Source organism: Myotis nattereri, assembly GCF_964212035.1.
Source record: "Myotis nattereri genome assembly, chromosome: 16".
NCBI lineage: Eukaryota > Metazoa > Chordata > Mammalia > Chiroptera > Vespertilionidae > Myotis > Myotis nattereri.
The window spans coordinates 19511620-19534319 of NC_138091.1; the positions used below are offsets into that span (position 1 = coordinate 19511620).

At 56.4% G+C, this 22700-nt stretch overlaps 1 protein-coding gene across 3 annotated transcripts in view; it reads right to left on the minus strand.

The window, feature by feature from the left end:
- The window catches only part of WSCD1 (WSC domain containing 1), a 41207-nt gene extending 18962 nt beyond the window's left edge, over positions 1-22245 (minus strand). Inside the window, exons 1-5 of one of the 3 annotated variants that reach the window (XM_081109317.1) lie at positions 22219-22245; positions 11890-12592; positions 6655-6769; positions 4973-5157; positions 861-982 (exon numbers count right to left, since the gene is read on the minus strand). In XM_081109317.1, coding sequence (XP_080965443.1) covers positions 861-982; positions 4973-5157; positions 6655-6769; positions 11890-12316 — 849 coding nt within the window. In that variant the 5' untranslated portion in view covers positions 12317-12592; positions 22219-22245. Of the gene's footprint in view, positions 1-860; positions 983-4972; positions 5158-6654; positions 6770-10119; positions 10595-11889; positions 12593-22218 lie in introns of those variants that run through there. The other 2 variants (XR_013996961.1, XM_081109318.1) reach the window with 2 other exon arrangements.
- Between the last annotated feature and the right edge of the window lie 455 nt (positions 22246-22700).

Sequence of the window (22700 nt, forward strand, 5' to 3'; positions counted from 1 at the left end):
AAATTGGCTAACACATTTGGGCTTGGAACAGTAAGTAGGTGGCATGAAATAAACAAGCAATACATGTTAGCTACTGTTGATAATTACTGTTGTCGTCGTCATCATCATCGTTGCCAAGGCCCCTCTCTTAGCCCCCTGGTGTTACACTGCCAGGTATCATGGTCTCATCAAGGCTACTGAACCCCCACACAGAGGAGCAGCCCCAAACCCCAGCCTGCTGCCACTGAGGGCATTTCCAGGGCTGCAGCATCCAGACCCATTTGGAGGTTGCTGGACTCCAGCCCCAGATCTCAGTGCTCTTTGGACAGCTTGCTGGTTCCACCAGCCTCGCTTCACAACGGCCCCCCCGCCCCCCAGTCCTGCTTTCTGCAAATCCCACCTGGCCTTGGCCAATTCCCCCACCCCAGAGCTAGCCTCGGTGCCCAGCCCAGCCCCCGCACAGTCACACCCCACTCCTCAGCCCAGGCTGAGCCAAAGGTGCCCCTGGGACTCCAGCCCCTGACGTCAGGTTCATGGCCAACACCATCAGCACACACAACAGAAAATCCGTCTGTCCTCTCCAGGTCCGGACCCAGCATCTTCGTGCTTCCAAACCAAGTCAGTCTACCATCTGACACTTGTGCCAAGAGCTCATGACGGGAAAGGCATGATCATTTCAGCTTCTACAACCTTCGCTGACAATTCCCCGCTCGGCCTGGAATCACCAGCCCTAGCAACAGACTCCCCGCGGGCACCCTCAGGGAGGTCTGCTGCGTGGCCTGCTGCTCCGGGCGGACGGATGTCTGCAGCCCAGCACCGCACCTGCCCCCTCTCCGGGGCCACCGCACATGCTGATGTGGAAGAATTATAATTGGTCTTACTTTCTTGGAACAAAATCCCGAACACGTCTCTACTGTCACGTTGGCCTGCAGCAGGGAGTCGGGGAAAGCGTGTGTGATGTTCTCCGGCAGCCTGAAGCACCCACGATACGTGACCGACCTCCCTGGGGGAAAAACAGGATTTTGGTGAGAAACGGTGTTCCTGCTCGTTGGCGCCTGTCACGAGGGAAACTGGTGGCTTCTGCGTTTCAGCATGTGAAGGGGCGTCCTCAGGAGGGCGGGTTTCACATCAGAGAAGGCAAACTGCCCTAGACGGGGTGTGGCCAAGCCAAGACCCTGGGGGAAGCCAGGCACCAGGACCTTGGTCACCCGGGATCACCGACAAGGGGCCGCTTGTCTGACTTCAGGTCTCACTATTCCCACCAGCTCTCGGGGGACGGTGTCCATTCACCTTTCCTTCCTTTCTTCCTCCCTTCCTTCCCCCCCTCCCTCCACAAATCCGGACTGTGCGTCCGTCGTGAGCCAGATTCGGCACTAGGGAACCTGCGAGGCGCATGTGCTGGAAAAGCGCATGACATCCCCGTGAACGTGCGGAAAGAAAAGCAGGCCTGGAAATCGGCATCCTGCATCGGCATCCTGTTCCCGTCACTGCGCCACCCAGTGACACACTGCATGCTTCCCCCTCGACCATGAGCTCCCACCAAGCTCGAGGACATCGCCTTATGCCCCATCCCAGGAAGCCTCAGGCCACAGTGATCCTCAGACCTTCTGGTGGAAAACTGCAGCTCCCTAGTTGGCGTCCTTGGTGCTGAACAAGCCTTCTGGAATGTTCCAGCACCAACTGATCAGTTTCTTCCAGACTCATCAGAGTTTCTCTAGATGGCATCGCTATTCCTATCCCAGATCTCCCGGGGCTCAGCATCTCTCTCTGCTCCGCGCCTGATCAGTGCCTGGCCAGCAGCAGAAACCCTCTCCCCAGCCAGCCCCGCGGCCAGAGGGCTCTCCACGCAGGACTGCAAAGCAGGATGGAGCCCTGGTCTGAAAGCCCATCTGCTCAACCACGTCTCCAGTGTCTGCACATCAGGACACCAGCCTAGTCGGGCACAAATGAAGGGAGGCAGCTGGTGCCGGGGAGAACCCTCCAGGCCTAGCATCTGACTGGCCTGAGGGCAAGTCCTGGTACTGCTGACGACTCGCTCTGAAACTTGAGTGTGTCGTGGACTCAAGACCTTCTGTTTCCTCACTGACATAATGCCCGGCAGCTAGAGTTGTTTTGAGGGGCAACGTGCACCCACAAGCCAGCCCCTGATGTGGCTGCCCTGGCCTTGGTGTAAGGACTTGGGGTGATGGCTTGTGCTGAGCTCACAGAACTCCTTCTTGTCCTGTGGCATGAATGAGCCCCAAAAGGACAAAACAGCTAGATGGACTGGGCTGTGGTCCTCAGCCAGCTGCTCTGGGGTGGGACAGACACCAGGGAGACAGGCTCTGGGGCCCGTGACTAGGAGGGTGAACAGCACAGGCAGGGCACAGGGCCAGGGGGGTGATGGGCATCCCAGCCAGTCCCAGGCTGCAGGGAGGCACAAACCAGAGTCCCAGGGGCAGCTGCATGGGGGTCACCCTGTGCTCAACCACACCCAGCCCTGACTGACACAGCAGGTGCCCAGTGAGCACTGAGTGGATGAATGAACTGAACAACAGGGCACGTGAGGGCGCAGCATACACTGCGATGCCAGCGCTGCTGGGATGGCAGCATCGGCTGCCTCTGGGCATCACCGAGTGACTGTCTTTCCGGGAAGAGGCTGTCGTCTACTGCAGTCTATCCACACCTGCCTCCCTCGCTTCCCAGGTGACAGCCCCAGGGCCACTTCAGGCAGGACACCTCTGGTCCTACCTCTGATCCCAACCCGGGGAGCTGAAATTTAACACAGGTGGCCACCTGGTTGCCTCTTGACAGAGATCCTGTTGACTCATCCCCTTGAGAAGGGAGCGGGCAAAGTTCAACTGCATGGGCCCCACAGGCTGCCCAAAGGGGCAGCTGTCACACTGTTTTCAACATGAACCATGACATCAAGGCTAGCCCACTCAAGATCTGAGGCTGAATAACTGGGCCACCTCACCCTTAACCAACGGGCAGCCTGAAGCAAATCAATGATCCCTAAGAGCCAGGGGCTGAGCAGGCGGGAGGAGCTGGCAGGGCTGCCGGAGCCCACATTGGACCTGGTCCTGCTGGGGGATGGTGGTGGCTTTGAACCCAGGGAAATCAACAGTCCAAGAAGCCAGTCTGGGACATTCTGGTCCTCAGGAAGCCCATTTGGATGCCCAGGTGACAGAGCAAAAGTTGACAGATCCATGCACCACGGCAACCTCTGTGCCAGGCCCTGTCCTGGCCCAGAGTAGGTATCAATCACGATTTGTTGAGTTAATGGTCTCATTAGTGAATCCACAAAGGTGTTGCCAGGGTTACAACCCTGTCCCTGTCCCCACATCTGGAGCCCTTGTGCCCAGATATATCCTCTCTGACTATAAGCACTTACGCAGCCTCGGTGGGCTGGGCCTGAGCATCAGCCACTCCCCCCTGACACGCTGGCCCCACAGCAGTCACCATGGTTCTCACAGCCGGGTGTCTGTACTGCGTGGCTAACACTCATTGCTAGGACAGCTCTCAGGACACCCCTCTGCAGTCCTAGCGCCTGACCTCAGCCCTCTTTCCCTGAGCTCTGCCCGTGCCAGGCCTAATGCATTAGCTGCCCTGGAGCCGTTACCAGGTGCACAGCCAGAGGCGCTGTGTCCGAGAGCCCGTGTGCCCCCATCGTCCACGGTCTCACCCCGGCCTGTGGTGGGGACGGCCTCCCGTGCCCTGACTTCTTCCCAGCCCGGCCCCTCCCAATTATGAAAAGGATGGCCCTGGCCGTGCTCTCAGCCATCTTTATTTGATAAAGGAGCCTTTTATCATTAGGTGAAGTGGATCTGGGACTCAGCATCTCGTAATCAGGACAAACCTGAGCTTCAGACACATCTAACGGGGCCCCCTGTATTTAAAAGCACTTTCCATTGACATTCTTGGGGGTTCAGTCTGCCTGTCTGAAGCATCAGCTGCCTCCACCTCCTGGCTGATTATCTCTCTTCCGAGTTCTGTACTTAAACTGTAAGCTGACCTTCAGTGAGAGCTTATCTCTGGGAACGCTAACACCTGGGCGGGTGGCACAGCTCTGAGCGGTGTTGCATTTGCCCCCGCCGGCCCTCCCGGTGGTCCAGAGCCGATGTTTATGTTGGAGTGTTCAGGACCAGGAAGATCATGTAAATCTGAACCCCCAAACTCGTACGAATGCAGGTCGTCCACAGTTACAAATTCTTAGGGAGATTTTTCTTTTTGTTTGTCCCCGGAGCTCATGTCAAACAGACAAGTTTTTTTTTCCATCTCCCTGGACTATATTTTAGAAACCGAACTTTTACTGATTTACACTTCAGTGGAAGTGAATCCCACGTGAGGCAGAGGTTTCCATCCAGTTCCCTATCCTGACCAGCTCGAAGCCTCCTTCTCTGTCCCATGTGGACACCAGGACCTCAGCCCGCGGCCACCAAAACCAGCGACTGCCCTCTGCGGAGACCAGAGCCGCACAGCCTGTTCCCGACTCACATCGCCACTGCGACTTCGATTCCCTCTGCATTTCTGGAGCAAGGGGTTGCTTACTTGCTTGCTAGTTCGGCTATGCATGTAAAATAGCATTTGCTCCATTTTACCCTCCATTCCTAGGGGTTGGGTAGCTAGGAAACTTCCAGATGACCTGGTCCACCCCAATGCTAGAAATCCAGGTCTGCCTCTGCACTTTACAAAACAGCCTGGAGCCCAGAGAGGGAAAGCAAGCTGCCAGAGGCCACACAGCACGTTTGAGACCTACCTAGGCCTTGGCCCCAGGCCTCTGGATCACTTTCTCTCTCCTTCAGGCGATAAAGAAAGATGTGCTTCAGCTATGAACTCAGGCAACCTTTGGCACACTCTCGCCCCGCACCCCACAGAGATGAGGCTGTCCAGGGAAGCTGAAGAGAAGGGGGGGTGGGGCGCAGGGTTTCTGTTCCAAGTGATTTGGAGGAGGGGCCAGAGGCGGGGGCAGTGGAGAGAGGGGCAGACAGCCTAGTGGGGGCTGCACACTCACGCTTCCTGGAGCTCGGCTGCAGCTCCTCCACGCGGTACACGGAGAGCCGGCCGACACCTCCGCACGCCGAGCCCTTCTCCCCCTTGCACTCGTGCTTACACTCCTCCGGCCCCACGCTCAGCACCGGGAGCCGGTTCCCACAGTAGCACTCTGTCCCGGCCTCCAAGCCGGCGTAGACGTAGGACCTGCGGGGAAAGTGGGCCTGGGATAAAGCTGCCCTTGGCCCAGAGCCAGGCCTGGCGTCCTAACAGCTGTCTCTGGGGCCCGGATGAGGGCTGGGCTTGAAGCTGTGGTTAGGTCTGGATGAGAAGGCAGGGGCCACGGCCATCAGCGTGTGGCTGGCCTCAGGGGTCATCCGCCTGGGTTTAGGGAACAGTCTCTCCTTTGTGATAAGCTGACTGAGTCAGCCCCACTGGTTCCTCTCCTCAGCCCTGAGCTTTGTCCCCTAAGGTGCAGGTCATGATGGGTCTACAGCAGTGGTGAGCCGGTAGCTGGCTCTCGGGATGGGAGGGAAGGGGCCTAATTGGTGGCATTTGCCAATTTCTGTAGGTGATTTCAAGCTAGCGAGGGTTCAGCAATGGGCTTATAGCATTTCTGAAATTTAACTGTCTGCTCTCGTGAGCCATGAGCTGGCTCCAGCTCACCACTGGTCCAAAGGGCCCTCCACATGTTACAAGCAGGCCCCTCCACAAGCCTCCTTGCCCCAGAGACTGCTCTTACCCGCCTCCACCCAACTGCAATGCTGTCAGTAAAGAAAGAGAGAGAGAATGGAACCGATATGGCACCACACGGGATTTAACATTTTCAAACTCCCTCCTCAGCAGACCTAGGCATAAAAACCCAAATTGAAAACCCAAACACCTGCTCCTAACCCTTGTTTGGCCCCTGCTGGCTGTGTGATGCTGAATATCCCTTACTACCTCTGAGCCCCAGTTTCCTGAACTGTTAGGAGAATAGAATGAGATAGTGTCCATCTCAGTTTTAGTGCCCTTGACAGGGGCCCTGTCCTTTCCTTCTCTGGCCTCAGTTTCTCCGCCTATAAAATGGGCATGATTAATTTGTTACTTAGCAGAAGGTGGTAAGGATTTATGACACAACAAATATGAAAGTATCAGATGAGATTGAAATAAACTAAGAGTACCATCTGCTGATTCTGTTGTACACTCACACACGCACACGCACACGCACACACATGCACGCAGAGGTGGTCTGTGACTGCCTTGATGGTAGAGACCACTCCCTGGCATATGGCTAGTGTCTGGTAATGACTGGGTGAGTTGGCAGCAGCAGAAAGAGTAAATCTTGTTTGAAACACAGTAGCTGTTCCTACAGAGCGGGAAGGTTCCTCAGAGAAATCTGGGGTAAAGCCCTTGATTCTATTTTAAACATATAAGTAAACTGAGGCCGAGGAAAGGCAGAGGGCTCAGAGCTAAGTCACATGGCGAGTCCCTGGCTCAGCAGCATTAGAACTTGGTCCGTGGACACCGAGCCCAGGGTTCTATGCACAACCCCAGCCACCTCATCAATAAACTTTCTCTCTTCTGGACAGCTGGGCCCCGATCAATCAAGCTCTAATTAGTTCCACCCTGGATGCCACTGGCAGCCGAAGTATCCCCTCCCTCTGGGGAATGTCTCTTGACCTTATTTCCGGTGGCATCTGGGGTCCGGGGCCCCACACTTACCGCTCAGCACAGGCGTCCTGGCAGTGGGAGACGGTCATCTTTCTCAAGTCAAAAAACACAGTGCCCTTCAGCGTTCTCTCCTGGCCGTCGTCACGGAAGCAGCCAACATAGGTGCCTGCAGGCAGAGAAGCAGAGCAGAGACTCGGAGGCCCTGAGGAGGGAGGGGTCCTGATGGCAGCCCACCCTGAGCGAATGCCAAGGTCACCCCCAGCCCTTCTGGGCAAGGGTGCCTCTCAGAGAAGCCGGGGCATGAGGCTGTGGTCCAACGTCCCCGGCAGTGCTTCTGGATACTTCAACCCTGTTCCCTTCTGCCCCTTTTCTTGGTTAATGGCCCACTGGCCCCCAAGACACCCTGCCAGGACCCTGGTGTCAGTCTGAACACCACCTTCTTCCATCACAACTCAGCAAGTCAAGTACCTCCCCTGGACCACCCCCATCCCTGCCCTTCCTGGGCTTGGAGAGGCCTCCCAGCTCCACCAATGTCCCGAGTGGCAGGTTCTGTCACCTCCTTGTCATCCAGAAGAAGGAAATTTATTGTGGAAACTCTGACTGTAGAGAATATAAACCAGATCCTGCAGATAGAGCTATTTCAAGAAAAAAAAAATCTGCCGTCCCAGGTGAGAGCAAGCCCCCATCCCCGGAGGGGTGTAAGAAGCCTTGAGCGTGTAAGAGAGCTGTCCTCTGCGGGGCTCAGCAGGGCCACGGACTGCGGGGCCTGCCAGTCCAGGCATCCCTGGCACATCCCTGGAGGGAGAACATGGCTCCACAAAGAGGTGGCAGTGCTGACCTAGACATGCACATGCCAGGGAGTCTGCAACAGCCCTGCCCTGCCACCCTGAGAGGGCGGTATCTCTTCCTTTCCAGGCAATGAGCCTCTTAGATTCCATCAGCACACAGGTGGCCACACCCCATGTCCACGCAGAGGCACATGCTACACCCTCCACGCAGGGCTTCCAGACCCCCAGGCCATGGGGGCTTCTCTTTCCTTTTCTGTAAAGTCTCAGGACTTCTGAGACCAGAATGGACCGCTGCAGGAAGATTTCACCCAGGTCAGCGAGAATAAATTGCTCTCCTTAGCCTGCCTGCTTAGTAAAAGAAAACGAGTATTTCAGAAATTCCTCGTGTGTTGCTCAGCGACAAAGAAATTCTATTACAGCTTTCAACTGAACATCCAAAACACAAGCTCGGGGGTGTTAAACATTTATCACTGTTGGTGAGGAATTAACCTAAAGGTTGTAAAGATGCCCTGGCTCAAGACCCTTGAAGGCTGAGAATGGCAGGTACATGTTTCTGGGGGAGCAGGGAACAGCTTTTGGGAATGGGCTGACTTGGGTTCAAGTCCAGGCTCCACCCTTATCTGGCTGGGTGACCGTGCATATGCAGCTTCCCCTCAGGGAGCCTCAGCTTACCCATCAGTGAACTGGGGCTACAGGCCCATAGAATTCATGGGGCGCTGATAAAAATTCCACAGCACCTGGGAAGTGTCTAATGCAAGGCATGGCATGTGGTACGGTACCCACTGTCATGGTTGTGTTTATTGTTAATGTATCATTATTAATATAAACCTTTAAAAATTACTATACTTCCCTGGAACTCAAGTTCTTCATCATTAAAATGGTGATAGCACCACGTACATATTAGGCTGTTGGAAATTAAATGAGATAACAGATGTACATCCACACAGAACAATGCTTGACCATTAACAGACGTTCGAATAAATAACAGCTATTATTATTCTGATCCTTCACTCTAACCTGGGACCTGGTATGATGATGGATCAGTGAGTATCGGCTGAATAATTACCACATTCATAAAAGAGAGAAAGAAGTGGTTTCAAGCAGTCAGGCTCGGGTTCTTCAGGGAACAGGGAGGGGCAAACCAGTCAGCAGCTGCCCACATCGGAACTGTCCTGCCCGCGCCCGGCTGTCCCGCTCAGCGGGGAGCAGGGGCCTGAGACGCAGATGAGGAGGAGATGAACTCTTTCTTCCGGAAAAGTAACGAATGGCTTTTCTAACTCCCTGACAGAGGCAAGAATGTGTGGAAAGGAAAGGGCTTCCGAGGGATACGCTGGGACACATTCCGAGGCGGATTTATTACTTTCGGCTGAAATGGAGGCAATGCATTATTGTCTGTGACTCCACATCTGTTCATTTGCACATCAAAATGGACATGCTGCGAGGCTATTAATGATGGCTTTGGAGATATTGGAATGTCTTTGGAAATTACTATCAATAAAAAACAAACCGGCCATGGAGAAGTTACTATTTTTCCCCTAGTAAACGTACTGACATTTTATTCCATTATGGATGTTGTCCAAGGTATAATGAAATGCTCAGTGATTGATGGAGCCTCCTGCAGCTTCCTTGGCCTGCAGGATCCCTTTTCAGGAGGATGGCAGGCTGCCCGCGCCTCAAAGAGACGCCCTCTTTGTCTGCAGTCCCAGCAGCTGTCCCGACGGCTGGACTGACGGCTACTCTCCACCAATGAGGCCTGCCTGGTTGTGCAGGGCCCCCGGGGCGGCAGGGGGCTCCCAGAGGGTGTTCAGGCTGGTGCCCTGCCTCTTCCCTCTTTCTCTGAAGATTTCCAGCCATGTGACACCACCGCCTCACCCAGAGCACAAATTCCTCCTGAAATCTTGGGGGATATTAAAATCTTTAATAACCAACGGAGTTACTGACCATTCAACACTAAAGTTCCTGCTGTACCAGGTATTAACTCTTCACTTGCTGTTGGGCCATGGGAAGGTTTTGGGGGTCACTGGGGAGGGCAGCAGAGGGCACAAGGCACCCCAGGCACTCAGGATAGTCTCCATTCCAATATTTTAAGAATTGATAAGGCCGTACTGGTGTATAGCGGCTGACCTAACCAGTCCTTCAGCCTTCACTGGAGCCCCATTCTGTCACTTTTTTAAGTCACTGAAGATGACTTAAAGGGGGTACCCACTGGTTCTCCTGGACACATGCACGCAACACCCAGGGCTATAACTAGGTCACCCTGAGCTCTCCCCTCTGCTGGCCAGACACGTTGAAGTCAGATTATAAAGAACTAGTCACTTCAGTCTAATAAGCCCAAAGCCCTTTGCACCTGCCTCCCTCATGCCCTAGTCGTGCTATGCAGTAAACATGTGGGGGCATGTCTGATCTGTCACCAGACCCAGATCCTGAAGTGCACTATGAATAGCATACATGGAGACCCAGACACGAATCCTCAATAAGTGCAGACTGAGAGCCATAAAGAGAGGAATTGCAGCTAATTTGGCCAAGGTCACAGAGCCCAGAACTGGCAATACCAAGAGAGGCACTCAGCTCTGCTTTCAAAACTTGTGCTCTTTCTGTGGCTTCGTCTCAAGAAATCCATGTTGACCTTGTCAGTCATCGACACTTTAGTCTAAATGAGTTATACTGGTGCCACCTGCATAGGGACCCAGTCTCTGGGTGAGTTGAGGAGAGTTTATAGAAATCATACCTGCATAAAATGAGCAGCAGAATCAGTTCCTCATTTCTCCCATGAAAGCCTTGCTGAGGAACCCCATGGTGACGGCTTTGACCCAGATGGTTTTAGAAGAAATTTCCTTCCATGCAGACAGCAATGCAGTCTTCCAGTCTACATTTTACTGAGCCACTAGGGTCATCCTCCTAAGGTGAGGGAAGCCTGGGCTCCTCTCTCTTCCCTGGCACCTTCTCATTATCCTTAGAATAAAGCCAGATTCCTAGGCCTGACCCTCATAGCCCTCCCTGACTCAGGCGCCAGACCTGAACTCAAAGCCCATGCTCCAATCGCCTCACATCTTTCTGTATCCTGCCATGGAGGCTTCATTCTCCAACCACACTTTTTATAGGTAAGACAGCAATTCCCCTGTGACTTAGGGTGCAGGACCAAATGGGGCAGTGACAGAGATGCTGAGATGCTGTCAGAGCCGTCAACACCCAACAACAGCCATGACACTTTCTGGGTGCTCATCACATGCAGGCTCCGTTCCTGGGCCCACACAGGGCCTGTATAACTCAGTGCACAGAGCCCTGACCTGAAGCCAGGCTGTTTCCATGTTAGGATCTCAGCAGTGTGACTGTGGCGGACCCACCTGTGTCCCCCAGGCTGCACCTTGAGATGCATGTCCCACCCTTGTTCTGAGCCCCCACCTGCTCTGCACCATAACACACCCTTTATTGGCTGTCTTCCCTTCCCTGGCTCACTTCTCACTCCCTAACAGTGTTCCCAGGATCACAGCCCTACTCTACCACATGCATTGGAATCCTGGTTTCAGGGTTTGCTTCTTGGAACCCAAACTAAGAGAATGACCTTGGGAACTGACTTAACTTCTTTGTGCCTCAGTTTCTTCATCTATAATACTGGAATATAACATAGAACCCATACACAGCACATTTACAGGAACATAGTAAAAGACATGTGAGTTAGCTGTTTTTATTAAGTGATAACAGCTGCCAGTTACTGAATGCTGAATAAGGTACTACAGTGGGGCCTTGACTTACGAGTTTAATTCATTATGAGACCGAGCTCGTTAAGGAGCTCGTTAACTCAAATTACTCTGCCAACTCAATGCAAAAAATCGGCTGAGAGACAGCTGGTATCTCAAAAAACTCATTAGTCGGGACACTCATAAGTCAAGGCCCCACTGTAGGTCCTCCAGCCCAGGCGTCCTCGGCTTAGGTGTATAATGTACATCAGAATCACCGGGGAGGGTGGCTACATGGACTGCGGCCCCTGCCCCAGAGCTCAGGATCCCCAAGTCTGGGAGAACCCGAGAATCTGCACTTGGACCAGGCTCCCCGGTGATGCTGAAGCTGCTGTTCTGGGACCCCACCTTGTGAGCCATTGCTCTACACGATCACATTTAATCCCCACAACAACCCTGGGGCAGGCATCTCTATCTCCATTTCAGAGGGACCTGGAGAAGGTAAGCGCCATGTTCAAGGCTACCCAACAAGATTGTGGCTAAGCCAAGATTCAAGACAAGGATGGTCTGAACCCAAAGCCTGAGCTCAAGGTGACCTGCTCACACATCCTGTCTGAGCCATGTGGAAGCCCAGCTGGTGAGAGAGCGAAACTCCAAGGGGCTTCCCATCACAGGCCCTCCCCGCGCCGGGCGAGCGGGAGGGGAGGGACAACAGGTGAAGGCCAGGGGTCTGCAGTGCCTACTCCTCAGGCCGCCCCAGGGGCCAGAGAAAGGGGCCCTCTGATCCAAATATGCCAGAGGAACCAGGGCTGAGCACCTACCTCGGCTGCTGGCGGCTGGCCTGGGGGCCACGGGGCCCAGGGCGGGCAGCGCCTGGGGGTCAGCCATGAAGTGGTGGAACCAGCGGCGCCGCAGCTGGCGCAGCTCCGAGTTGCGGCTCCGGAGCCAGCGGGGCCCAGGTCGGGGCCGGGCCAGGGGGCTCTGCAGCACGTCCACGCCGAGCAGCAGCTCCGGGCTGACATGGGGGTCCTGCAGGGCTCTGCTGTCCAGCAGGCCCACGCCCAGCGCCATGGCGGCCACGGGCAAGGCCTGCAGGGAGCCAGGAGCCCGGGGCCCCTGCGGCAGGGCCACTCGGGCCCGCTGCAGCAGCAGCAGGCTGCCGGTCATCAGGTAGGCGGCCGTGAGGAAGAACAGCAGGAACTGTGTTCTGCGGAGAAACTTCTGGAGTCGGAAGAAAGGTTTGGCCATGCCCCTGGGTGGCAGGGCTCCTGGCTGGAGCCTGGGCACGGCTCCTAGTGCCCGGGCGGGAGGGAGGCCGGGGCCTCCGGAGGCATCATGGCCGCATCCTGGAGCAGCGGGTGCTCTCCGGGGGCTGCTGCTCCTCCTGCCCCGCTTCTGGCAGGTGCTCGGCTGGCACCATCACTCATCTCCGGCCACTGGGCCCTGGGGCTGCAGCTTCTGGCCGAGTGTCACGACCTTCGCCATCCCTGAGCTCTGCCAACCCTCACCTCCCGGCTCAGAAACCTGGAAAAGCAGAGAAAACCACGTAGGTGAAATAGGAGGGGCCACCACTCCCACCGCTCCAGGCCAGGAGCCCCTCGCTGCTGGCTCTGTTTACCAAAGGGGCTGGCTGTGCTGCAGGCACTGGAAAGGGAGCGGGGTTCAAGTCTCAGCTCTGCCACTGGCCAGCTGGGTGCCATCGAGCGAGTTACTTCACCTCCCAGGCCTCAGCTTCCTCACCTGTAAAATGGGACAACACTGTCCCCTGAGCGGCAGTGAGGATCCAGTAACAACAACGACAGGGAAGAGGGAGAGCAGCAGCTCTGCACTGAGTCCTACTGAGCATCAGGCACTCGGCTCAATGCCTTACGTATTCTCTCATTTAATTCCCACCAATCCAGTGAGGTGGATCCTGTAATAGCCCCAATTACAGATGAAGGAACCGTGGCCAAAGGGGGCAAAGAAACTTTCCCAACGTTGCACAGCTGGTCAACGGGGGAGCCAAGGTTAGGAGGTACAGCTGGACTGCACTCAGAGCCTGTGCTCTGAACTCCACAGATAGCCCAGCCACATCCAAGCGCACCCAGCCCAAGGCACGAGTATACAACAGGTGCTCAACAGAAGCATGCAAAACTCCCAGGGGCACACGAGGACGGCAGGCAGTGCTATGGAAATTGCTTGGCAGGGGCTGGTCAGCTTTAACACGGGAACAGGCACCGGGGATGGGGGTGGGGGCGAGGGTGGAGAGAACTTGCACTCTTCCCAGGCTTCCTGAAGGCTACGGGCCAAAGGAACAGGACAGCCCAGGGCCCCGCACCTGCGATCGGGGGCTGGGGCACCTGATGTGGAGAAGGCAAAGGGCTCCCAGGGCAGCCTCCCAGGGACCCCTCCACTCCCCAGCATGAGCTCTCCTGCTGAGTGGTGGTTCCCACTGGTGGGCCTCTGAAGTGTGCTGTGGGGGGCGGGCAGCGGGTTCTGCAGCTGCCTGGAGCTGGGCTGCTGCGGGAGGAAGGCCCTCACACAAGGACAGGCTTGTCCCAAGAAGAAAGGCTCCGAGGAGCGTGACTAAGCCGCTGCCCGTAACTAACATGGGCCGGGACTCCCGCCAGACTAGCGGCCCCTCAATGGCTGCTCTGTGCGCTGGGAACAGGCGGCCGGGTGTGAGAGGAAAGACAATGTTTGGGCTCTGTGGCCTGGCATTCCAGGGGCGAAGATCCGGGGGAGCCCGGACCTGCTGACCCTTTCTGACTGAACGCTGATAGCTGCCAGTTCTGAGGCCTCTGGGGAGGGCAGGGCTCTGGGAGTCCAGGCGGCCGGCCCTTTAGGCTGAGTGGGGGTGGCAGGCTGGGTAACCAGCAAATGAAGGTGGAATTAAACTCTGAGTCGGGAAGCCACTTCAGACCTTTATTTTCCCTCTAAGCTGGTGTGTGCCAGGCCTACCCCAGCCAGCCTCGTCAGATTTGTAAAACCACAGAGAAAATCCTGAGAAATCCTGACTGATCTCCCCGGCTCCAGCTTCGGCCCTTCCGACCCACCTCCACAGGGCTGCCGGGGTGATCCTCCTAACGCGCAAATCTGATCACAGCACTCCCCTGCCTAAAACCCCTTTCAATAGCTCTCCATGGCTTTTGGGATAAACTCCAAGCTCCTTTGCACAACATACAAGGCCCTTTCATGATTTAGCCCATAGCTCATCTCTTGCCAGGCCCTTACCTTTGGCTTCACCATCACGCATTCATGCACATGTGCACGCACACACGCACGCACGCACATACACACACGCCCACCATGCTCCAGCACAACTACCCAGCACATCTGTCTTGATGCCTCTGTACACAGTGCCTCTTATGCCCTTTCCCCCCTCTTTGCCTAATGCAGGGGTGGGGAACCGTTTTTCAGCCAAAGGCCATTTGGATATTTATAACATTATTTTTGGGCCACACAAAATGATCAACTCAAAAATTAGCCTGCTATATTTGGTCAAACATTTAATTAACTCACCCCTCATGCCTTGGCAGGGCAGGACCAAATGATTTCTTGGGCCTTATACGGCCCGCAGGCCGGACGTCCCCCACCCCTGGCCCTGTGCTCCCTCCAAGGCTCAGCCCAGGTGCTACTTCCTCTGAGCAGCTTTCCCCGTCCATCACCCACCCACTGGGAGATTCCTCAGTCTCCCACAGCCCACAGCTGGCCCCAACCCCAGCACTCACATCCCGGGACGATTTTAATTGTCCAGCTACTTGTTAATCATCCTGGCAGGACTGTGATCGCCGCAAGGCTAGAGGTCCTACCCTTTTCATTTTGGTAACCTGGGCCCCCAGGGTGAGGCCCGGCAGTGCAGATGCTTGGCGATCTTTGGTTCTGAATACATTTTTTTAAAATGAATGATGAGATAAATTGACAGGCGGATCCCGGTATCAGAAACCTGCCCCTGTGGGGTCTCTGGGCAATGACATCTCGAGTTCCACTTATCCGGGGCTGTGGGAGGTCAGCCTGCAGAGCAGAGGACACGGTGCGTGAGCACAGCGCCCGAAGGCAGCTTAGCACAGGGAGGGCTTCCAGACCACGGAGGCCGACGAGGTGCCTGAGGTTTCTGCTACCCTTTCCCTGCTGTAAGTCCACGAAGAGGTGTTTCCAGCTCTGCTCACAGAGGACTGCTGGTTACAAGACCAGGATTCTATCAGCAAAAATAATCCTGTAAGGTGAAACTAAAAGGGGAGAAGGAAGGACTCCCGCTAGGGAAAGAAAGGTCCTGATAAGACAGAGCAGAAATGTGGGCAGAGGGCTAACAGTTCAGAACCTGGAAGATGCGGTGTGGCTCCCATACACACTTCACATACAGGCTGTGGACACGAGCTACAAGTCGGGTGGTGTACAGTGAGTGGGCATTGTCAGGGCTATAATCAGGATTCTACTGATCACACCCAAGTTCCCCAAGGCCTTCCAATGTCCTCTCTGGAGTTCCCCCTTCCCTGAGGGGCTGTCCCTGGTCTGAGGAGGGGGACACTGGGCGTGAAGGCAGGGGTCGGGCGGGAGCTCAATGACCCAGGCCTGCTATAAAGCAGGCTGCCAGTCCAAACTTCTAAAATCACAAAGCAATTCCCAGCCCAGAACACCTGCGTTGGGGGCCTGCATGCCCAAAGCATTAGGAACTTACCCCTCTGTCCTAGACTTCTGCCACACTTCCCCACCAATATTATATTTGCCAATCACCCCCTCTCTCTGCCATGCCCACCTCTCCTTCCGGCTGGCAGCCCCTCTAGGGCACAGATCACATGGGATTTATCACCACATCCCCAGGTCCCAGGGCACAGCCAGCAAGCCAGGGTTGGCCACTGTTTGTTGAGTGGCTGAATCTGAAAGAGGCCTGGGAGTGGGCTGGGGGGTGGGATACATCTGCGCAGGCGCTCACAGCTAGCCAGGAGGTCATTCGTACAGCAGTACTCGCTGACCCCTGGGGACATCCAGCCACTGCCTGAGGCACTGGCCCGGGAGCCCATCAGCTGTGCCCACTGCCCCCCAAAGCGGGGGTGGGGTGGGTGGGGTGGGGGGGGTGGCGGGGAGGGAGGGGGAGGGTACTCTCCACCAAAGCAAACCCAGCTTGGGAAAATCATTGCCAGGGCAGGGCCTCAGGCTCCTCACCTGTTAAATGGGCGTAAATCAGCATTGTTGTGGGGTCAATCGGGGAGTAAAACTGCTTCCCACCAACCATGGCCAACACTGGTTATGAATACAAAGAGGCAAACAAGGAAACGCCGGAGGGGAGGCCTGCGGAGGCTGTGCCATGGGTGAAATCAGTACCTTCGCCTCTTCTTAGCCCCTCACCCCTGGGGTGGGCCTCCTATCCCATTCCCACCTGAAGCTGGTCCCAGCTAAGATGGCTGTTAGCATCGCCTTATTTTCCCACGCCACCATTTATGAAGCACGCGCCGTGTTAATGTTAATACACAGGCTAGGCTGCGTTGGATACTTTACCTGCGCCGTCTCCTTCACTCGATACCTCCCACCGCGGCAGATCCCTGGTTGCCCCCAATGAGAGCCAACGTCGCTAAAGCTCAGCCAGGTGAAGTCCACTGCCCAAGGTCAGACACACCGGGGCTGGCGCTCAGACCCAGGCCACCAGCTTGAGAGCCTGCCCCGTGCCCACTAAGCGTCCTGCTCTCCCCACACCAGCTCTGGCTTCACACAGGGCAAGATTTATTCCGGAAAGAGTGAGGTGTGCCTCCCTCAGCACCTTTCTGAAAGCATGTCAGGCAGAGCTCCTGGAGGAAGTCCTGCGCACGGCGTCCCCGAGCCAAACCTCCTGGACGCTGCCATGTGGGTCAGTGTGCCGCCTGCTGGGCCCTCCCCTCCGGAAGTCTGGGTCATTTCCCCTAAGCCATGCTTCCCATGTGGCACCTCCCTCCTCAGAACCACACAAAATGCTTCAGGGGGACGATGGGGGGCTCCACCCTGCCTGAGGCTCAGGGCTGGTTGGAGGGGCGCCAGGGCTGAGGACACCCCTGTCATGCCCAGTGGCCGTCTAGAGGCCGGTTGTCACCCCAGAGAAGGGCAGGGCCTGGGGGACGGAGACCTGGAGTTCCCTCAGGAATGAGAGGAGAAATGATAGGACAAAGGGGCTCCCGGGGTCTCAGGGAGGAAGCAGGAGCCTGGCTCAGGTGGGCACTCAGGCAACCTGATCCCTCTTCTGTTCCTCTGTTGTTATCTGGGTCCCAGGTAGAAGCTGAACATGAAGGAGGTGGGGGGGTGGGGGGATTGGGCAGATGGCACCTGCCTCTCACCCAGGTTTGGGGCTTGAGAAACTGAGCAGGGGAGGGTGGCAGCAGCAGGGAGAGGGGCGGGGAGGGGAGGGAAGAGAAGAGAGGGGAGCCATAAAGACAAAGGAACAGGGCCCAGCATGTTGCTCTCCAGACCAGGAGATGGGCACTCTGAGCCCCAGCCTCTATGACTGGCAGCCGGTGGGGGGACGGGGGGGGGGGGTCTCAACAAAGCCACACCAGGGATCCTCCCCTCCCTGTCTTCTCCTACCTCACCAAAGCCTGCCTCTGCCCTGCGCTGGCTCCGTGCCTGTCATCTGGACCCTACCCTCCCAGTAGCCTAAGAAGGCGATCTTTCTAGCAAGAGCTAATGCTACGGCCTGCAGAGGATCCCCAGGGCTCAGGTGGCCAAGTTGAAGCTCCTCAGCCTGGTATTCAATGGCCCTTCTTGGTTCAGTCTCCCAGCCCTTCCTTTCACTATTGCTTCCAGAATGCAATCTCCCAACCAGTGTCCCCTGGACAGCATGAGGCGCTCTGCACCCCCTCACACATGTTCTTCCACTGGCCATGGATGTCCGTGCCCCGTCTCATGGCTCTGCAATGCATTGTGGCCACCAGTCAAGGTGGCATCAGCTCCAATGCCGCCTCTTCCATGATGCCTTCCTGATCCCTGGAACAGAGCCGCCCTCCCCGGCCCCACAGAGCTAGATGGCAAAGTTGGATGCTCTGTGACCTGTGCCTGGTCCTACCTGGAGTCAGGACTCTGCTACTCTGCCTATTCCTCCTCCCAGCCTGTGAGTCCCTTGCGGACATAGTCAGTGCCTCTGCCCACCTCCAAGTGGAACACAGGACAGGCTCCCAGGAAATCTGTGCCCACTGGCCACCCTCCAATGCTCCAGGCCATGCTGCCCTCACCCTGGGCTTCCACGCCTCTGGTCTTGGAGACTCAGAAAGAGAGCGAAGGACTCATCTATAATAATAAAAGCATAATATGCTAATTAGACTGGACGTCCTTCCGGACGACCTTCTGGATGAAGCGGGGCTGCGAGGGAAGCCCAGGTCCTGGGTGCCTGCCAGCGGCCGGAGGGAAGCCTGGGCCCCAGGTGGCTGCCAGCAGCTGGAGGGAAACCCGGGTCCCGGGTGCCAGAGGGAAGCCGGTGCCGGCAAGAAGGGGAAGGAAGGCCTACTCTTGCACAAATTTTGTGCATCGGGCTTCTAGTCTATATATATAAAAGCCTAAGAGACCATTTCACCATCCAACCGTTCAACCGGTAGCTATGACGCGCACTGACCACCAGGGGGCAGACGCTCAATACACAGGCATGGAAACATGGAACAGACTGATGAATTTCAGAGGGAAGGGCGGGAAGAGATTAACCAAAAATCTTATATGATACTAGAGGACCAGTGCACAAATTCGTGCAACAGTGGAGTCCCTCAGCTTGGCCTGTGGGGATCACCAAAACCAATAGTCTGACAACCCCCGAGGGGTCCTGGATTGCAAGACGGTGCAGGCCAGACTGAGGGACCCCACTGGTGCACGAATCCATGCACTGAGCCTCTAGTTAAATATAAACCTGCTGGCCCTTGGGTGGGATATGGTCTGGGAAATGGGAATGGAGTGGTGGTTTCCTAACTTTGAAGAGACAAATCTTTGGTATATGTGCTGCCAGAGTGAGCACAAAGAGGCAAATCTTTGAACTTCTGAACTTTTGAAGAAAGCCGAAAAGTAAGAAATGTAGCTAAAAAAGTTATAAAACATAACAGTAAGGTGGAAACTCCAGTCAATGCAAAAGCGAGGGGATCCTCCATCAAACCTAGTGCTGAAGTTCATATAAATAAGAATAAATTTTTCTATGCTACATTAGAGACTGCAAGGTAGTCAGGCTCACACACTATCAATTGTGTTGAATGAACAGATCAACAAACCAAACTTGTGAAGTCAAAATCATTATCATCCCCATTTTATACTTGCAGAGTTTGAGACAGAAAGAAAGCCAGTTAACGTGGGCAAAGATAAGTAGCTATTGCTAGCCTGGGCTCCAAGTTTTCTGATTTTAAATCAGTAGTTTCATCTACCATAGCACATGGCCTTCATTTGTTCAACACCAGAGATGTAGGTTCTTCCAGGCACCTAGGGGCCAGGGCTGCAAAGAAAGACAGAATACCACTGCGGGGGCTGGTGTGTTCCCTTTTTAGTTAATTGATCTGGGAGTCCAACCCACTCTTGAAACAGCCAAGCACAATGTCTTCTGGGCTACCTCTGGGTCACCTCTTTCATAGAACCCTATTTTGTTCATTTGTTCATATGTTTCTCCTTCTCAGTGGTGCCCTTCTGCGAGTTGCCTAGATCCCACTGAGCGATCAGGACAAATCTGGGCAAGTGAGTGACGTATCCACCCAAAGTCAGCCTGGCCCTTCTCTGGCTCTCTGCCTGCTGTGCTCGCAGGCACTGGGACAAGGGGCCCAGGCTATAGCAGGAGACTCAAGACACCTTTTCTATCATCAGAACCCTCCCTCTTGGACCCCTCCTGCCAAGACAGCCACCCTCTGGTTTCCAGCAGCAAGAGAAGAGAAGCAAAGTAGAAGGGAGAGACCTCAACAGCCACCAATCGGTGCACTGCATTTTAAAGCTTACAAAATTAATCGAATCCATTCTTTCCTCCACTTCTCACATCCACACTGGGAGGCAGAGTTCCTCCCTAACCACGTTCTCCAAAAGCGGCACATTTCTGATAATTATCATCTGATAATATGTCAACATGGATTATTAGAGCCACGAGGAGGGATTAGAAGAAACAGTGTGTAAACAAGACATGGAGCCCCACGGAGAAGGGAGTCAAAGGCCAGGTTCATGCATTCACTCCCCAGATGAGCCGGCCTGCCTCTTGCCCAGCTCTGCCCCTGCTGGCGGGTTTGATTATCATGCATATCTAACAGGTAAAGACCCCGAAGGCCTAAACACTGAGCTGCCCCAAAGCCCTTGGCCTTGACCTCAGTGTAGCGTCCGAGGGAGAGTCAGGGAATGGGTCTCACCAAGAGTGACCGGGATCTGAGCCAGATGGGAGCACAAGCCGGGAGTGTCTACAAAGAGAAGCACCCATTCCCCCGAGGCCCTGCTCGGACAGGATTCCATCTGGCTTGCAGGCTCGGTGCAGCCTGAAGACTCTACAGGGAACCAGCTCTGTCACTTACTCCCCAAATGCTGGGCCTTACCTGACTCGGCTGGAGGCTCAGGCTTCAGCAGCTGACCAACTGGTGGCCCGGAATACCCACTTCTGCCTGGTTAGGCAGACAGGAGGGAAGGGACAGGGGTCTGGCCTTATGCCTAATCCAGGCTTCTCTTCACTTCCAGCCAGATAGGCTGCAGGCCACAGAACAGCACCCCACAGGCTCCAACGCCCACTAAACCCTCCCCCCGCCCACCACCACCACTGGGATAATCCCTCTTCCTTCCAGAGGAGCTGTGGGAACGGTTCTGCTGAGCACAGGAGGATGCAGCAGCAGGTGAGGACCCCGGCATCCTCCTGGGGAAGGTGAGCTGCCAGCTCAGCCCACCAGCTCGCCGCCCAGCTTACCAAGCTCCTTTAGCAAGGGGGCTTGGGAGAGACCAACATACCCTCCCACAAACCAGCACCACTGCTCCTCCTTGTAGAATCCCTGGTCTGTGGTGGCCCAGCAGGGCACCTCCTCCACGGGACTCCCGAGGGCCAAGCTAAGTGTGTATGAGGTAGTGAGAGGCATAATTGAGAGATACCTCCCCCTGGCCCTCTCTCCAGCCCCTACAAGCACCAGGTAGGGCTGCCACAGACAGGGCAGGGCCCGCCAGCTTTCCACCTCCTCTGTTGTACTCCCCACTGGCCCTCACTTTTTGAACTCTGGCCTAGGCAATGCGGAGGAGAAAAGGCCCATCTCCTCATCACAACCATGGCATGGAGTCCCAAGCTGGGACAGCCCATGTGCCTCCATAAACCGCATGCTGTTTCAGCGACAAGAGGGCATCTAATGTTGTTAGAAAAGTAGTGGAGTTCTGAGCCTGCCCATCTTGGGAGCAGCGGGGGACCCGGCTGGTGTAGGCAGCAGCTGGATCCCAGGGCAGGACTAAGGGGGGGGGTGGTGATTGGAACCTCTACACGCATCCTCCCCAGGACATAGCAGGCTTAGCAAAGCAGCAGAACTCCCCGCTCTGCGCTGCCTCCTCGGGCCAGCCTGTACGGAACAGGCATTATCGGAGAGCGCAGATGCTCAGGAAAAGGCAACCCCCAGGTTACCCAGAGGCAGGGTACTCCTGGAGGCGTCTCGATACAAAAGAAAAACGCAATTAGCAGCCACCAGGCGCGAGTTTCTGTCCACGCATGTGAAGACGCAAAGCTCTACTTGGGGTAGATACCGGGACAAAATATATATACATCTTGCTTTAGCTTCTGCTTCTGCTCAAGTTCCCCAAGCTGGAGCAAACCCTCTGCTGACCGGAAGCCTGGCTTGGTAGCAGAGCGAGAGGGAGCTGCCGCTGGGTGAACCGTCTCCTCCGAGGAGAGGCGGTGCGCACCCCAAAGCGTGTCCTCGCTCCCCTCCCGGTACCAGATCCGCGGCTCATCCGGGGAAACGGAGTGTCTCAGTAAACCAAGAGGGGGATGAGCTTCTGCAACTGCCTTGTGCCCCTGCCCCCGCCCCCGCCCCAGCCCCTCATTCCGGGGCGCTCCCCGCCATGCGCACACTCACACTCGCTGCCCCCCAAAGGCGCCCCGCCAGCGCGCCCGGAAGCCGGGGCAGGTGCAGTCCCACCGCGTCCCCAGCCGCGTCTACACAAACTTGTTCGCCGGCCGGACCAGGGGAACCCTGCCCGCAGCCCGCGCGGGTGTCCTGGCCGGGCACCCGGGGGACAGGACTCACCCGCGATCGCGGCCGGCTGGGGCGCCCGCTCCGGCGGCCACGCGCGCGCCTCCCTGGGGCGGCGAGCCCGCAGCCCCGCAGTGCCCGAGCCCAGCGCCCCGGCGCCCGCACGCCCCCGGGCTGTCCGGGGTCCGCGGCGAGCGGCCTGACGCGGCCGGGCACTGGGCGCCGCTGCCGGGCTCGCCCGGGCTGCGGACGGACCTCTGCGCGGAGCCCGGCGGCAGAGCCAGCGGGCGCCGAGCGGGCGGCGGGCGGGCGGCGGGCTAGCGGGCACCGGCTCTGCACATGCTCACTCGCGCGGCCGGGGGACAGCGGCCGGCCGCCGCCGGGTCCTAGAGGCGCCCGCGCCGCCACCCTCTGGCCGCCCGTGGGAGGGGTCGCGGCTTGCGGGACGGAGGCCCACACCTGCCCTGGCCCGCCAGACGGAACCACTGCGGGCCCCGTGCCGAGCAAGGACGCTGACACCCAGTCCCGTGCACATA